Source organism: Ochotona curzoniae, unplaced genomic scaffold (assembly GCF_017591425.1).
Source record: "Ochotona curzoniae isolate NIBS_2020 unplaced genomic scaffold, NIBS_Ocur_1.0 patch367, whole genome shotgun sequence".
NCBI classification, from domain to species: Eukaryota; Metazoa; Chordata; class Mammalia; order Lagomorpha; family Ochotonidae; genus Ochotona; species Ochotona curzoniae.
Window position 1 is genome coordinate 66466 of NW_024466936.1, and position 18195 is coordinate 84660.

Genomic DNA, 18195 nt, shown 5'->3' on the forward strand with positions numbered 1-18195 from the left:
AAGGGAAAAAGCCGTTTTTAGGGGAGCTCTCAGAGGGGATGGGAGGGTGGTATTTGGTTAAGTGTAGGGGAGGAGCACCCTGCAAAATGAGCATGTGACTTGCTACCTAGAAAAACGGACTCAGCTCTGTGACCCACCCCCACCCCTTCTGCAGCTCTGTCTTTCCCAGAGTTGCTCCGGGTCTCATGGAGACACACCTCCTGGCTGTTCATAGCAGGTTGTAAAGATTGAGAACAGCCAGAAGCAGTACCTCAGGGTGCAGGTGTGGTCAGCAGAGTTGGATAGTGGTGGCTGAGTCCAGCTCAGAGCCAGCTCCTGAGCTGGAGACCCAGCTTAGACCCAGCTCAGGCCCAGCTCCTGGAGGAGAGTGGCAGCAGGGCCGGGGACAGCAAACTCCTGTCAGGAACCTGGCACACCACAGAGCCAAGAACTGCGACTGGAGCTGGGTCCAGTTCTTTCTTTTGGGAAAGGAAAGGCTTTCCTCAGGGCACAGCCTGTTGCTGTCTGGAAAAGGGGTAGGCGTGTGCCTCAGGCGGGGGGTCAGGCTGTGTGTGGGAACCAGCAAGCTCCTCCAAAAGCAGCACTTATTTTTAGTCTTCTCCCCAGTCCCAAATAAACGGAGAGCAGCTGGGAGCCGGTGGGTAAGCACAGAGTGAAGCCGAGACAGGAAATCGGGGCTCTCAGTAATGAGTTCCAGCCACTCCGGCAGGGTGAAGCCAGACAAGGAATTTTCTTCAGGACTCTTTCCTTCTGGCAAGCTCTGGTATTATCACCGAGGGGAACGTTCGTGTGTGTGTGTGTGTGTATGCACATGCAAGTTTCTCCCTCTACCTTCTTAGATCTGATTGTTCCACGGGACTCTGAATCCCAGGCCCTGGGTGTGTGTGTGTGTACGCGCGTGCCTGTGGGGGCGGTGGGGGAGGACAGCAGAGCGGCTCCGGCTGTCTGAGTCCTTGTGTATGTGAAACTGTTTAGCGAAAGGCTGAAGGACACAGGCCAGGGAAGTGGGGAAACTTGAACACAGCCTCGCGTTCCTGAGGGGGGAGGGGGCAGCGGCAAGCAAGAGGAGAGAAGTTGGTCTCCAGCCAGAAGAAGGGCCTTTTCCACCACGGCATCTAACTGCTGACATGGGTGCCCAGCATGGATGGAGACATTGATGTTTACAAGCATTTCGCCTGGCTGAAGAGGGTAAGTGACTGGCGGCTTTGTCTGGGTCTCCATGGAGATGACAGAGGGGAGAGAGGCTCTGGGAGGGGTGTGTGTGTGTGTGTGTGTGTGTGTGTGTGTGTGTGTGTGTGTGTGTGTGTGTGTTGTGTATTTGTGTGAATGTGTGTGTATGTGTGTGTGTAGCTAGGTAGGTAGGTATTTGTCCAGCAAAGCCCTGCAGTGGCCAAGTTCTTCATGGGAATCTAATTATAGGCACCAGGGGAGAAAACAGCCAGCTGTCTTTGTTTCTCCTCTGACATTCTGGTGAATGAACACTCTGTTGGGAAAGGCAAGAATGAAGTGAGGAAAGTTAGTTATTTTAACGCTGCCACTGAAGCAGTCGGACATGCCAAACACGGTGACCAGAAAAGTGTGTCCAGTGCTTTTTGGTTTAAGGACCCAGAGAGGAAGCTGCTATCTTTCAAAATGCACAGAATTTGGAAGTTGTTTAACTCATTCTCAGCTCTGGTGCTTTCTGCTATCAGCCAGAGGAGCATCTGTGTTTGTGGAGGAAGGCTGTAGGGCAGTTAGATCTCTTTTCAGTGTTCTGAAGCTGAGGGTTTGGGCTGCAAGTTATCCGTGGCCTTTCTTTTGGGGCTGAGCATGAGTGTGGAATAGGTTGAGAGGCATCACTCCCAGATGACTTGGATTCCCCTTTTTTCTGGCTGCTGTTAGATTGGCTAAGGTAGAGTTGCATTTATTTTTACAAGGGGGAGTTTTAGGCTGTTTTTCAGAGGCAAGAAAAGACAGCATGGTGAACAGCATTAGAGATTTGACCCTGTAACTACAGAAGGACAGAAGGAGAGCCAGACAGATCTGGCTCAGGAGAGATGTGCAGAACCCAGATCCCAACTTCCAGACACTGGACAGGGTGGTATTTGTGCTCTTTGCAACACTCCTCTGGAAATACTGAGTTCTGGGCCCTTGGATTTAGAGCAGTGGGCAGAGTAGAAGCATCCTCTTCAGGATCTTCCACTGACTGCAGGAGATGAGAGTTAGACTGTCCCATGAAAAAACCCTCCCATCACAAACTCAGAAGTGCAGAGGAAGGGCTGTTGGTGATTGAGAAGGAAGGTCAGGAAAATTGGGAAAATAGCAATCCACTGCAGCCCAAAGGAGCAGGAGGAACAAGTCAGTGAAAAACAAGGTGAAGAACATTCCAGGCAGAGGGGGTGGTATGTGCAGATGTTCTAGGGCAAAAGGGAGTCCAGCAGGTATTAGATGCAGGAGAAAGCCACCATGGCTCAGCTCAGCAACGATGGGCAGAGGCCACAGATGGCAGGTCTTGAAGGACAGTGGCAGCCACAGCAAGGGTTGTGGGGGATGTGACTTAGATGATGGGGGACTTGTAACAGGGAAGTAACTTGGAAAACATTGAAGGGTCCAATTTGTATTTTAAGAAGACTATTCTGGCAATGATGTGGTATGTGGTGAACTATGTTAGGAAAAGGGAGGCAAGTGAGCACAATTAGAGAGCTGCAGGACCTGTAAGGACCAGCCAGTATAAACCTCTCATTTGGCCCAGCCCAAGAGAGGCTCAGAATCTTGTTGCTGTTAGCATCATAGCCATTAGTGGTGCGGCCTGGCCTTGAACCCTGTTTTCTCTCTTTCTTCGTGTCTTCTGCCAAATGCATAGCAAATTTTTGGTTTGGGAATCAGCAGCAACCCTGTCTGTGCACACAGCTCAGCTTGGTTAGGGATGGAGCCATCACAACCACCAGAGCATCCTAAAGATCACCAGCCATTTTGGCAAAGGTCTATATCATCTTCAGCTTTTATTTTTATTTTTTTAAAAAGATTTATTTATTTGTTATTACAAAGTCAGATATACAGAGAGGAGGAGAGACAGAGAAGAAGATCTTCCGTCTGATAATTCACTTCCCAAGTGGCCACAATGGCTGGTGCTGAGCCGATCTGAAGCCAGGATCCAGGAACCTCTTCCTGGTACACATGGGTACAGGGTCCCAAGGCTTTTGAGCCGTCCTCGACTGCTTTCCCAGGCCACAAGCAGAGAGCTGAATGGGAAGCGGAGCTGTCGGGATTAGAACCGGTACCCATATGGGATCCTGGCGCATTCAAGGCGAGGACTTTAGCCGCTAGGCCACGTTGCAGGGCCCCATCTTCAGCTTTTAAAAGAATCCCAAGAGAGTTGGGGAAAAATGTTTAAGAAGTATGTATACCATCATTTAGTCGTTATCTCCATATCTGAAAAAAAAAATTATTTATTGAAGAGGCACAGGGAGAGGGAATGCGAGAGAAGTCATCCCAGCTTGGTTCACGCCCCGAATACCCACAGTGGCCAGACTGGAAGCTGAAGCCAGGGTTCTGAAATACAATCCAGGTCTCTGTGGGGAAGAAAGAAACCCAGTTATGTGAGCTATCACTCCTGCCCTCCAGAGTCTGTTTTAGGCCAAAGTAGACTTAGGAGAGGAGCCTGGTATTGAACCCAGTGATGAAAAGTGGAATGAGAACTTTTTTTAAAAAAATAATATATTTTTTGTTGGAAAGTCATAGAGGAGAGAGAGAGAAAGATCCTCTATCCATCGGTTCACTCCCCAAGTGGCCACAATGGCTGGAGCTGAGCTGATTCGAAGCCAGGAGCCAACAGCTTCTTCTTGGTCTCCCATATGGGTACAGGATTCCCAGGCTTTGGGCCATCCTCCACAGGCCACAAGCAGGGAGCAGTATGGGAAATGGAGCAGCCAGGACACAAACTGTCACCTACATGGGATCCCAGCGCATACAAGGCAAGAACTTTAGCCTCTAGGCTACCGTGCCAGGCCCAATGAGAGCCTCTTAACAGCCCAAATCTTTTAGAGTTTTAAAAAGTCTTCATAAAAAAAAAAATACTCTGCAAGTTGTGTGATTAGGGTTTTTTTCTTACATTTTTTTTTTTTTACCTTATTCTTTACACTATTGCCAGACTTAAAATTACAAAGAAAAGAAGGAAGGAAAGAAGGGAGGAAGGGAGGAAGGGAGGAAGGGAGGAAGAAAGGAGAGATCCCAAGCATATTCCTCTTTTTTGGGGCCTGTATCCCAGAAGTCCTTCATCTTTTCAATTGCCATCTTTTCATCTGACATCTTCAGTTTCCTACTTAGCCATGAATCTTGTTGATTTCATCCCTCCTGGAGGTTCCCCCAGACCAGGTCTGCAGCACTTCACATCTGTCTGATCCCCCTAACCTGTCTCATGTTCTTCATTAGTGAGAACAGTTTTCTTGGGGACTCTTTTAAAGTGGAAACACTGGCTTCTTCATTTTCCTATACCAAGGAGTGTGATCCAGGAGAAGAGACAGTTGGATGAGGTCTGACAGGGTGACAAGGGCCCCTTTGATTGTTCTAAGATTCCCAGGCTGTATCACTAGGATACTAGTCAAAGGGCAAGGGCTTCTACTCTGTAGAACCATGAGAAATATACCTATACTTAGGGTGGCACAGAGCTTGAGTAGAAATATTAGCTCAGGGACCAAAACCAAAGTACCACATTGACCGCATTATTGAGGCATTATGGGATAGCGTGTACTGTTACAGATAAGATCACACAAATGTGGAGTCATGCCAGCATTAAAATCCTAGCTTTGACACATTTACCAATTAGGTGGTCTCAGATAGGTTACTGCAAAAAGCTGGATTCTTATCAATTTTGTTAAAATTAAGATAATGCAAATTAGAATGCTTAGTATGTGTGTATATAGAAAGCCTCTGGTAATGTGTTTGCTGTTGGCTGTTTCCAGGAAGAGGGAGTTGAAAGACCAAAAGGCAGGGGTGGTTGGTTCTCTCCTAACAGTCCCTGCTAGATGTTTTAGTCCTTTGCAACATTCCAACTTGAGGCCCAAAACCCAGTATATTAAAGACCTAGAAGAGTGGGCTGCAGCCTGGCCTTCTGGTGGGCAGTGAGAGGCCTCATTGGCTGCTGGCTCTGGATAACTTGGTTGTGGTTATTTGGTAAGGTCGCCTCTAGTCCATCCTTCACTTTATTCCCCTAACAGATAAAGCCTTGTGACAAGATAATTCGTGCCACCTACGCCCCAAGGGCCTTGGCTTCCTTGCCTGTTTGCTTTCTGATTGACTAACAAACTGCTCCCACCTGTCCTACCTTGAGTTCAATGGATCCAATTCACACAACTATGAAAGAGCCTATGGAAATAGCACCCTGCAAGGTTTCTAGGACTGATCCACTGCCTTCTAAGCCCGAACTCATTGTCACAAGAACAGAAACCCAGCATTGTCTGTATTTTCTCTATTGCTCTCTGGCTCCTCCCCACTCCTTTTTTTTTTTTTTCTTCAGCAAGCTAAATTCAAACCTAGCCATGAGGAAAATGGATTCACCATGGGTCCACTCTATAGTTAGCTTGGGTTCTCAGTAGAATGTGGAGTAAACTCAAGCCACTACTGTGAGACTTTATTCTTTGTCATCTGGTTGTGGCCACTTGGATGAGAAGACAAATAGAAACACAAACATCCTCACTCTAGACATTGAATTGCATTGCGTTCATATTGGAGAAGTAGGCTGTAGCTTCTCCTGCTGTGAGAGCTTCTCCTGCTGGTGAAGAGCACAGATCCTAAGTCTAAACTCCTTAGGTCCACTTCTCATCTTTGTGTGATTTTGAACAATGCATTTAACCTTCCAGATATTTAATTTTATTGACTACAATTATTGGTTGGGGGGGTGGGCTGATGACATCAGTCATAACTGACAATTATAAAATTCAGGCCCACAACTTTGATTTTGAGTGGGGTTTTTAAGCCTGTAGGAAGGGCAAAAATGGGAATGGTTACTCATGAGCCTTCTGTAGTTGTTGTTTCCCTTGTGGGCATTTTCCATTTCTAGCCAACACATATAATGTGCCTCTCTGTCATTTTCCCCAATATAATTTAGGAGCTGTGAGTCTGCCATTTCTGACCTGTGATACCTATATACAAGCTCCTTGAAGAGAGGTCATTAAGTTTCTTTATTCTGTGACATTTAGTGAAGTGAGATCATGTGAGGGGTCATTTGCTGAGTAATTGTTGGATACCCCAGAGCAGGACAGCCATGGGCAATTGTATGAGCTAGAACAATTCCGTAGGCATCATCTGACTCACCCCTGCGTTTCTCCTTCCCCCAGTGCCTAATACCTCCTTTCAGGCTTTTCCATTTGTCTCCTTATTTTACCTTCACCAAAAAAAGAATAATAGCCAAACTGAGATGATTCTCTCATCTTCCCTCTCCTTCACCTCAAAATGTAACTGCTTCCAGAATCATTTTTCAACTTTCTTCTGTTTCACCAGCCAAGACTCCCTTCTGTTGGTCGAGAATATCCCAACATCCTGTCCTCCTGACTTAATTTTGTTCCAATCCCCCATTCTTTTGTTTTTATCTTAACTCTATTCTGCCTATTTGTTTCTTGCCCTTGTAAGAAAATGTTTTTAACTGATTTCTTAGGGTGAGAAAAATCAAAACTGTTTTTGGTCTTGTACTTTCCTCTTTGTGCTGCCTCTAATTTATCTCCCTTTCACCATTCTTGAAGGAAGAGTCTAAAAATTCACCATGTCTAGACCTTTCTGGTCACTCTCCAATCCCACTACCCTCTGTTCTTGTCTTTGCATTCATCTTTGAAGTTCCTCATTTGCTGTTTACTGTTATCCTACTTCCCAAGCAATTCTTCCCATTCCATTTTCCCTTGAATTCCTTCCCATTTGGGAATCTTGTAAGGTAACTGACATTTTTGTGACCAAAGCAGTAGCTCCTCACTTTGATCCTTGTCTAATTCTGTCTTCTCCAGCACGGATCTTTCTTGATTCTCCAATTTCTGGCTGCTTATGTGGAAGGTGTAGGCAGTCTAAGAGGCACCAGGTGATTAGCTCAGATGCCTCTGGGTGAGCTGAAACAGTCATAGTGCCCACGCCACCTCCAGTTCGAGCACGAGATGCTGCCACTCTGTCTCTGAGAGTGTCGTTAGTAATAATGAGTCAGTGTGTCTGTTAGAGTTGGCAGGGTAAGGAAAGTCTTCAGAGTCTCCTCTTTGTTCTCTCCTCCTGGCTTTAATAGTGTGCCGTCACAGGATAGCAGCACATACACCACTTCTACAGCCTGGTACATTAAGCTTTTTATATATTTATGTGATAAGGAGAGGTTAGCTGTGATAAAGCTTAGCCAACGATCTAATTTTGAGGGAAAAAATCTTGGTAAGTCAAATGTGTTTTTCTCGCTTCAAATCTTGATTTCTGGAAAGATAGTAACAAGCTCAAAATACCCCTTGTTGGAGAGTTTCTGTGTAGCCTGTCTTCAAGGTCTCCTTTTTTTGGTTCTGGTACACCTGCCTATCTGAAGGGTAGTGATTGCCTTGGCTTTGTAGATGGCCTGTCTTTATGGGGAAGAGGATTTCCAAAGGTGCTGTTCTCCCATTCTCCTGGGGGAATTTCTTTATAGCTTTTCTTTATAGCTTTAAGATTCAAGTCATTCAAGTGGAACTTGGACCACAAAGTCTCTACTTTCTTTTGAAGGTAAAATGCCCTGTGCCAGTGGTATGTATACAAACCCCTTGATAGACTTATTATATCCTACTTTATTTTTTGTTTTAATTTTTAATTTTCTAATGTTTTTATAGTTGAGAGGGAGGCACACCCATATGGGCCTCTGATTAGGGGTAGGGAGGTTCAGGTAGGGAGAAAGCTGGGTGGAACAAATGCTTCAATTTTGCTTCTCCTATATTCATAGGGGAGGGAGGCAAGGGGGCCTACTCCTTGCTGTCAAAGTATGTTAGCACCTGGGGATGGAGAGCAGTCATTTGATGAAGCTCTAGAGACCCCAATGTGGGAAGAGTGTTCCAAGGGTGTTTTTTTTTTTTTTTAAAGATATATTTATTTTTATTGCAAAGGCAGATCTACAAAGAGGAGAGACAGAAAGGGATATTTGTCTGCTGGTTCACTCCCCAATTGGCTGCAATGGTTGGAGCTAAACCAATCCAAAGCCAGAAGCTAGGGGCTTTTTCCAGTTCTCCCACGAGGGTGCAGGGTCCCAAAGCTTTGGAATATCCTCCACTGATTTCCCAGGCCACAAGCAGGGTGCTAGAAAGGAAGTGGAGTAGCCAGGATATGAACTGGTGCCCATATGGGATCCTGGTGCATGTAAAACAAGCATTTAGCCACTAGGCTATTGTGCCAGGCCTAAGTAGTTTTGATAATTTTAAGAAGTTGTTTTCATTGCTCCAGGGTTGAGAAAATCTTTCCAAGGTCTATTGGTTGACAAAGTTCAGAGTGCATCCACAGACCTAGGAAGATGCTGCAAAGCTTGGCTAGGAGAATTGTCCAACTTGTTCTGCTTTCCACCCTGTGATGAGGTAGCCAATGTTCCCTGCTGGCCTAGATGAACTGACTCTCATGTCCCCCATATGCATCTGGACTTGCTGTCTACTGCACAGACACCAACAACTGAGGAGGCCCTGGTACATGAATTCCAAGGGTGCACCACACATCCTGTGATTTTTCCTTGTGGCCAGGGTTTGAGTCAGTGGTCCAATTGAGGAATTCCTTGCCTGGAGTGACCTTGGACTTGACTCTTGTGTGTGCCAGCCAGGGCAAGATTAGATTTGATTTGTCACCTGTACCAGCCAACACACATAATAGCGGATACAGCTGCCTGGTCAGTTCCGCTCTAGCTCATATCTCACGCAAACCAACAGGTGCTATGACCCATCTCTGCCAGCTTGCCACAGACCTTGTTCTTAGGCTTACCAGTGGATGCTGTGGCCTAGTTCGGGCAACCCCCAATAACCTTCACCAGTCCCACACCTAGCCCTGGTTTTTGCATGTACCAGTCTCTGCTGTTGCCTAGCCTGGCCCAATCATATCCCACTCGGCTCTCATGCACAACCGTGAATGCTACAGCTTAGCTCAGCCTGACATGCCCCCAGACTTGTCCTTTACATATGCCAACATCATTTTGTTCAGCCAGACCCACCTACATCCCCAGTCCTTGTGTTCACCAGCAATAGATACAGCCTAGCAGGAGAATGCCCATAGTTCCCCTGCCCATAGTTCCCAACCCTGGATCCTGAACCTGACAGGGAGTGCTGTGGTTCAGCATGACATGACTCATACCCCTAGTCCTGGCATTTGCCAGCTGCTTGCCTAGCTTGGCTGGCCAGTACCCATTCTGACTCTCATGCACACCAGTGGGTGCAGCAGCATGACCCACCCCTAGACCTGCCTCATGTGAGCTGGTGGGTGTTACAGCTCAGCTTGGTCTGTCCCACACTTGTTGTGACTCTTGTGATCACCAGGAGGTGCTGGAACACAGCCCGATCTGATCCTCCCCCAGATCCAGGCCCCACACATACTGACAGGTGCTGCAGCCTTGCCCAGCCTGGTCCACTCACAGCCCTGGCTCTTGTATTTACCAAAGGGAACTATAGCCTAGCAGGGGAATCCCCAGAGTTCCTATACCAGGTCTGTTACCTGCTCCAAGTTTTGCTTACATTGCTTGGTGCCTTGACTCTGGCGTGGTCCACCTGGAGTCTCAACTCTTGCTGGTAGATATTGCAGCCTAGCATAGCAGGGTGTGGCCCATACCCAGTCTTGAGTTTCATGTGTGTCAGTGGGTCCCAAGGCCTGGCCCAGCCTGGTGACACAAATGCAAATAAGTGCTGTAGATTTGCCTGGCTGGCACACTCCCATTCCCACTCTTGCTCCTCAGTGGAAGTTGTGGGTTAGTAAGGGAGTTTTCCAAGTTCCCCTGCCAGGCCTGCTCCCAGCACAGGATCTCATGTGTGCCAGGAGACAGTGCCCTGCCTGGCATGGTTTGCCCTCAGTTCTGGCCCTTGAATGTGCCTGTGGGTGTTACTGCCTGACGCTGGCCACCCTGCTTCAATCCCAGTTCCCATGTCATGTGGTTTCCTGTCAGATAAGTTCAGTGATGCAGCATGGCTCAGCCCATCACCACCCCCATTTCTCCATTAAAAACCATCAAGCACTGCAGTACCACAGAAGCAAACCCACAATTCCCCTACAGAATCTACCTCCAGATCCAGTTCCCTGGCATTTTCATGGGTGCTACAGCTTAGTATGATGTGGCTCATGCCCGCCTCTGATATCACAGTGGGTTTTGTGGCTTAGTCCAGCCGGACATTCTTCCAGCCCATTTTTGTAGACAGCAGGTGATGCTATTTAGTTAAGGCCAAGTCTTCCCAGATGGGTGGATGCTCTGGCTTGGCCTAGAAATGCCCTCTGGTTTCCCTCCTCCATACCACTCCTTTCAGCTCCCTTCCCTAACTTGCAAGGGCAGTGGCCTGGTTTGTGAAAGACCCCAGAAGTCATTCCTCCCCTATTAAATATGTCCTTGGGCTCAGTGTGATGGCCTAGTGGCTAAATCCTCATTTTGCATGCACTGGGATCCCATATGGGTGCCAATTTATGTTGCAGCTGCTCTACTTGCCATGCAGCTCTCTACTTGTGGCCTGGGAAAGCATTAGAGGATAGCCCAAAGCATTGTTACCCTGTATCTGCACTTTCATGGGAGACCTAGAAGAAACTCCTGGCTTCTGGCTTCAGAGAGCCTCAACTTGGGAGTGAAACAGTGGATGGAAGATCTTTTTTTCTGTATCTCCTTTTCTCTGAAAAATCTGCCTTTCTAATAAGAAGAAATAGAATCTTTTTAAAAAAAGTGCCCTCTGGGTCTGGTGTGATAGCAGCTATGCTGGCACACTGGTATAGTAGTTATAAAATTGGCATTAACCTGATCCAGAATGCCCTCCAGCTATTGGATGCTTTTTCCCAGCAGTGTAACAATTGCCTAGGTACAAGAAATGTAAGCAATTGCCTACATCTGGGATTATTATTATTTTCCAGTCTGAAAGTAATTTGGTTTTGTTCCTTAGATTGCTTTACAGATTTTAGTAGGTATTTCTAATGTGTCCTGACCAGAAGTACTGCTTCCTTTGTTCTCTAGAGCAAAATTGATGAGTTAATTTAAACTTTCAGAGGTTGGCATTGTGTAGCAGGTTGATACCAGCATCACATATCAGAATGCTGGTTGATTCCAGACCTGGCTTCTTTATTTCCAGTCCAGCTCTGTTCCCATCTGTCTGTGAAAGCCACAGATGTTCTCAGTATTTGGGCTCCTTCCACCTAGAAGGAGACCGGGATGGAGCTCCTGGTTCATAGCTGTTGTAACTATATGGAAGATGACTCGCTTTCTCTGTTCATCTCTCTTCCTCTGTCTCTCTTACTCTGCCTTTTCAAATAAACAAAATAAATATTTTAAAGAAGAGTGGGAGAGAAACCTTAAAGAAAATTTGTTCTGGAAACATTGAACTAGTCCTAACCAGACTCGGTCTTTTAGATTAAACAAAGCCATTTCAGTGATCCCCACGTTCCGTTGATCCTTCCAAGACTGTTTAGATTATAAAGAGGGATCATTACAGCATCCTGCTGCAAGGAGCATTCTGTACTTACCGCGTATGTTGACCTGACTGACGTGTTGACTTTTTTGCTCTGTGAGGCATAGCTTTGCTCAGCCAGAAGGATGGGAAGCTTGAAGACAGGGAACCTACCAGAGATCCCACGGAGTAGCCTCAGCCCCAGGCTTCTACTCATTCTCTTGCTGCAGAGAAGGCCTTGCTCTGGGGAGGAGATGCTGTGGAAATTCTGTAAATGGTAATGGAAGCTCCCCAGCAAAATCTCCGTGAATCCTCTGTCTTGAAGCCCAGCTAGACATTGAGTAGGGAACAGAAAACATGGCACTCTCAGCCTTCCAGCACCCAGACATGCCATTTAATCCACTGTGTGTGACACATAATTCATAAAACAGCTGTTAGACTGTGTCTGTGCTCTAATTTACCCCTCATTTATTTTTTTCCTTTTCTGCCTTATGTCTTTTAGAGTTTAGATCCTATATGTATTTCTTGTTGAAACTTAATTTTCCTTATCCCACATCTCTTCACCACCACTACTACCACCTAGGTGGCACCATGGGTCTGTCACATCTTGTATTCATTTTCTGTCTTAGAGTTTTTGCTCTCTGTTAGAAATAAGAATAGACATAAACAGCTGGTGAACAGAAAGCCATGCATTCCACACAGAGAGGAGCCTGGGTGTCCTTTTTGTCCCAGTGCATCCCACAGACACACCCTGCACCACAAAATAACCCTTGAAAATAATTCTGGTTTTAGCTTTAGTTGCCTTAGAATTGCTAGTCCAAGCAATCAAACAATGGTATGTAGAATTTATTTATAATTTGATTCTATTTCCAAATAGTAATTTTTGCTTATATTTGTTTCCAAAGAAAAAACGTTTTAGACAACTGATCACATTTTGAAACAAGTGAAGGAGCCAGGACTTTTGGTTTCAAATAAAAGAAACAGGGTTGTAGGTGACCAACAGAAAGGACCAGGATATAACTCAGCCTTTAGACAGTGTGGACCAGATTTGAAAAATGCCATCAGTCTTTGAATTCCTTGGTTTTGTTTGCTTTTCAATATGTGTTGTCTTCATACCTGACACTTGCTGCAAACCAGCTTCGCTCATGGGAAAGAGTACTTGGCCACTGACAACCACAGAGTCTTCTAGTACTGCAGTTATCTTGTTATGTTCTTAACTTTGATAATTCAGAAGAAAGATTCCAGCCAGGTGAGCTTGGACCAGATGGGAGATGAGGCTTCTATAAGAAGGTGGCATTCCTCATTTATGTAATAATGTTACATACAGTTAAGGGGATGATCCAACCTACTCTGTACGAACAATGGATTTCATTAAAGTACTGGCCAGGACGGTGCTCTGCCAAGATTAATACGAATCTTCTCCATTCCTTTCCCTTAGCAAGAGAATAAGGTAAATCAGCTAGTCTGGAGTTCTCCACAATTCATTAAGTTTCTTCTTTGGGGCTTATATATCCCTGACATTGTCATCCCTCACTAAAATACAGTGTTCCCCCGTATTCAGAAATCCACTTTATTTCTTGAGTGCAGTATTCAGCTGTCTGTGCCTATGGAATTTATAAAGAGTAAACTCACTGACCCAGGGGAGAAGTGGGATAGGATTCTGTTTAAATTAGGTTCCTGTTGGTGTAAAGCCCAAACTGGTGTTTATGTAGAGACTAGCTGAAATGTTGCCAGTCAGTCCTATTCCTCCAGGCCACACAAGGCATTTTCTCTACCCTTTGCTTTCCTAATTGCTGAAGATGATTAACTGGTATGATCAACTAAAAGATCGCCACCTTGGGAATACAACTCCTGTACAGTTGCTTCATTTTCTTAAAGCCTCTCTTAGTTAGGGGTAGCTTAGAAAATAGCCCCACCTTAGGCTATTGGTTGTCCAAGTTGTGCAGTAGGATTGACCGGTCGTGGTAGTGCTAGCAATTTTAATATTTATATATGTATTAAATTTGATGTTTATATTATTTTAATTTTAATATTTATATATAAAAATTTCAGGAATATATATGTATGTATATACATATAATCCAGAAATGACTCAGTGTTGTCACTGTTCCTGAGGGCAATCTGGAACATCATTCTCAAGGCCCAAGAATGACCTTGATGGGATAATTCTGGTTCTATTTTATATTTGCCTCTAAGACTCTTGGTTTTTGTGCATGGATTCCTGGTATCTTGGATGTTTCCTGGCCTTTGAAAGCCAAATTTGATAGAAACAGAAGTGAAAAAAAAAAAAAGAAGAAGAAGTGGTATAGCTTCAATAATCATGGCTAGTTTATCTAAGTTCTTGGTCATATACGTACAAGGAGAACTCCTTGTCCTCATTCAGCTCTGCAATACAAGAGAGGTAGGTTTTTTACAATGATATTCTTCAACTAAAGTGCCAGAGGATATGGAAATAGCAGTTTGTAATCAGTGTTTTATCTTCATAGATACACAGATCACATTACTTCCATAATATTTTTAGGTAACTAGATTGACATATGGTATCAGGAAGAGTTCTTTCCATGGAATTGAGTTTAAGAGAGAAAATTGGTTTTCCCTCTGTCACTTTTGTAGAAATAATTGTCAAGTTGAAGAGGAAAATAATTGATCAGATCCGTAGAAAGCTTCCAAAATCAGTTGTTTATTATACTAGAGGTCTACCTGAGGATTAACATCCTGAATGACTTAGAAAAAAAATACTCATTCATCTTCATCTGTGGGACAAGCATCCTTAACAGGGTCAAATTCTTCTTTACATTCTCTGGCCTTCCTTGCTTGTGAAGAGTTATGCTTCTTCTAAGCAGGCAGTGCAATGTTTCATGTTGAGCTTTGAGTCTTTTAACTTATCATGCTTTTTCCATCGGCCACAAGAATAGATTCAGATTTGTTATGGGCTCTGTAGCATACACCTTGTGTTCTAATTTAACTTATAATTCCTACTCACTTTCTGTGTTTTGCCAACTAGTAAAAATATTTGCCCTTCTGGATGATTGTGTGGGTAGACTTTATATTAAAGTGAGAGACTTACTGTACACCACGAATAAAGTACAGTTGATGGGAGTGGTTTGCTGGAAGCTTGTGGAAAGATCGAGCCTTTGCTGTTGGCTACTTCACTCCCTACTGGAACAGCACTTCCAGTGGTGGCCAGTCTCATGTACACATTGACTCAGGTGCTGGGTTCCGACATGCAAAGAATTATTACTTTTTCTATTCTCTCTGACAGCTGAAAAATCACCATCTTTAACAGAGAAAAACCTGACCTAGTATTAAGACTTATTTTCTTACCTTTTTTTAAAAAAAGATTTATTTTTATTGCAAAGTCAGATATACAGAGAGGAGGAGAGACAGAGAGAAAGATCTTCCATCCAATGATTCACTCCCCAAATGGTCACAATGGCTGGTGCTGTACTGATCCGAAGCCAGAAGCCAGGAGCCAGGAGCTCATTTGGGTCTCCCATGTGGGTGCAGGGCCATCCTTAACTGCTATCCCAGGCCACAAGCAGGGAGCTGGATGGGAAGTGGAGCTGCTGGGATACGAACTGGCACCCATATGGCATCCCGGGGCATTCAAGGTGAGGACTTTTAGCTGCTAGGCCATGGCACAGGGTCCTTCTTATTTTATTTTTTAAATCAGATTTTAGGAAAATGTACATTGTAATGTATTCTGCTGGTCATAGTGTTTGACCCAGTGAGAACTAGAATACAAATTGCTGTAATAACAATAAAGTACTGTCAGCAAAGAAATTTTTTGTGATGTTTACATAGACCCTTTGTGACAAGAAAGAGCTTCTATAATGATAACCAGTACATAGCCTTGAGAGAGGCTGGATTAACATACCATGGTGTAGCAGTGGTACCTGGTGCCATCCAAACTACCTGCCACACTGCCACAGAACTTGGACCCTGGATGTGTCCTCCCACTGTGTCTTCAACAAACAGCCAACATTTCTGTCACCAGTGAAACTCCAAGGCTCGAAAGCAGGGTGTTTAGTTCCAATTTCTGCTCTAGAACTGGGCCTGGCTTTGTCACCTGCTCTTACCTAGGGTGTTGTATTGGAAAGGGGGTTAGCTAAAGAAAGGAATTGCCGTTTGTCATGGTGGGAGGTTGGAACACCCATGATAAAAGCTGTAATGAAAAGAAATGGGCTCAAGATAAAGGTGGGTCATCTCTAGGCTTCTCTGACTTCCTGTCTTGTACATCACTATCTACAGCCAGGTCAGACATAGCTAGAAAGCGATAGCTTGCTTCTCTAGCTCAGGGCATTCTCTCCCATATCATTTCACATCCTCCAACTTTCCTGTTTTCTCTAGTTTCTGGCTTCTTTGCGTTTCCTGTGTTTGCCATCTGCTTATCCTTTGAGATTTAGATTCTTCTCAAGATGTTTAATCTTAGTTTGCATCTTTCAGCTCTCATGCCATTGAAACATGACCTGTCAGGCTGGCTGCCCAGCCCTTGTCAGAGATAGGAAAGGGATAGGAAGAAGTGTGTGATCAGATGAAGAACCTTGTACTTAGTGTTTTGTATTCTCCATGTTCATGTGTTTCCGTGCTGTAAAATGTGCCTTGGCTGTGGAGAATGGAGAATCCTGGTGTGAGAGTTTGGATATAGTGCCTCTGTAGGAGTTGTTCACACAAGGTTTCTCGGAGAATGGTACCAACTCATTAGTCACCTCTAAAAGGAGACCCTTATTGTTGTTTTCCTGTGCCTCCAGCTAAACCAGACCTGGCATGTCCAGTCAGGACAAACATTGCTGGATCTGAAGCTCCATCAAGACCCTTCTAGCCAAGGGTGAGATCATGTGAGAGGTGGCTATGCCAATTTCCAAGACACACCTTTCAGTGGCATGCAGGTCTGGTCTTCCTTGTGGTGATTTTGAAATCTTGTGGTTTCCTGTTATGGTGGATGGTTTTATACATATAATCAGTGAAACTGTCCTCACAAATTGCATACATTGCAGAGTCCATTTGGAAGTTGGTAAGATGTTTTTTCAACTTAAGTGTGTTCTTTTCTCCTTGCCTTTATTCCCAGGTGAATCATCACAGTGCTGCTAGTAATGAAACTTACCAGGAGCGCTTGGCACGTCTAGAGGGAGATAAGGAGTCCCTCATATTACAGGTAAGTCATTCTTGGTGAGAATAACTTTATTCTCTCCTTTTTGAAATTTAGATTTATTTATTTGAAAATCAGTTATAGAGAAGGAGATGGAAGGAAAGGCAGAGATCTTCCATTTGCTGATTCACTCCCCAGTTGGTCACAATGGCCAGGACTGGTCTAAGCTAAAGCCAGGAGCTTCTTCCAGGTCTCCCATGTGGCTGCACCATCTTCTGCTTTTTCTAAGTCATTATCAGGGAACTAGATTGGAAGTGGGGCAGTTGGGACTTGAATCGGCACATATATGGGAAATCAACATCACAGGTGACACCTTTACCCACTGTGCCACAACCCCAGACCCATCTTATTTTTTTATTTCCAGCTCTGTTATTTCCCATAAGTGGAAGAGAAAAACAAGGGATTATCTCAGTAGCCCTGTTCCCAAAGTATATGTTTTATTTCTTTATTTTAAAATTATATTTATTTATTTATTATTGAAACATCAGATGTACAGAGAATGCAAATGATCTTCCAACCTGTGGTTCATTCCCCAAAAGGCCACAATGGTCAGAGCTGAAGCATTCTGAAGCCAGGAGCCAGGAGCGAGTTTCTTCCAGGTCTCCCATGTGGGTGCAGGATTCCAAGGCTTTGGGCCATCCTGCACTGCTTTCCCAGGCCACAAGCAAGGAGCTGAATGGGAAGTAGAGCAGCTGGGACATGAACTGATTCCCATATGGATTGCAAGGTGAGAATTTAGCCATTGAGCCTTCACATCAGCGCCCCAAAGTATATGTTTTCAAGATAGACTTTACATAAAAAGAAGAAGCAGGTGAGTGGAGGCACTATTTAGCTCTGGATTGACTTTGGGAACTGTGAATTCATTCGTTTATCTACCATCCACTAACAGGCACCTGCCTCTCCTCATTAGAAGACCTGTGAGCAGGCTGTTTGCCACCTGCTAAGAATGAACAGCATCTCCTGGGAGCTTAGGAGGGAAATAAAATGCATCCTCACATCGCTAATAAAAAGGGTTAGAGTGTGATATATTCCTATGGGGTGGAGTGGGGTGGGGTGGGGGTTTGCTAAAAAAATTAGGTCTAATCAAAAGAAGCCGATCTATACTGATCACTTGAATGGCAGACCACCTGGAGCTGGTGAGCTGTGCTAACCAAGTTGCTTTGGCTCTCTTGAAGAGAGAAGCTCCACAACTTCTGTGGAGAAAGGTAAGGGAACCAATCACTACTTCTGAAATCTCTTGTTCCTTGGTAGAATATAAAGTTGGACATTCTTACAGGAAGCCTGTTACTGAAGTAGCAGTTCTTTGATGTGTTAGCTCTCAAATATGTAAATTGATTGAGCAAGCATTTACTCAGGTCTGGTGCACAGCAGATGTTAATTAACTATTTGGATAGCATAAATATTAATATCCAAAATTCAGCTTTTTAACAGCTTAAAGAGAGTGGAATGGAGGTGGGGCTGCACCCTTCCCAAGCTGTGGGC

At 44.7% G+C, this 18195-nt stretch overlaps 1 protein-coding gene across 1 annotated transcript in view; it reads left to right on the forward strand.

The window, feature by feature from the left end:
• LOC121167440 (liprin-beta-2-like) overlaps positions 1 to 18195 on the forward strand; it is a 137799-nt gene that overhangs the window by 56418 nt on the left and 63186 nt on the right. The window contains exon 4 of the mRNA XM_040996834.1: positions 16633 to 16719. Within this exon, the coding sequence (XP_040852768.1) occupies positions 16633 to 16719 (87 nt within the window). The remainder of the gene's footprint in view (positions 1 to 16632; positions 16720 to 18195) is intronic.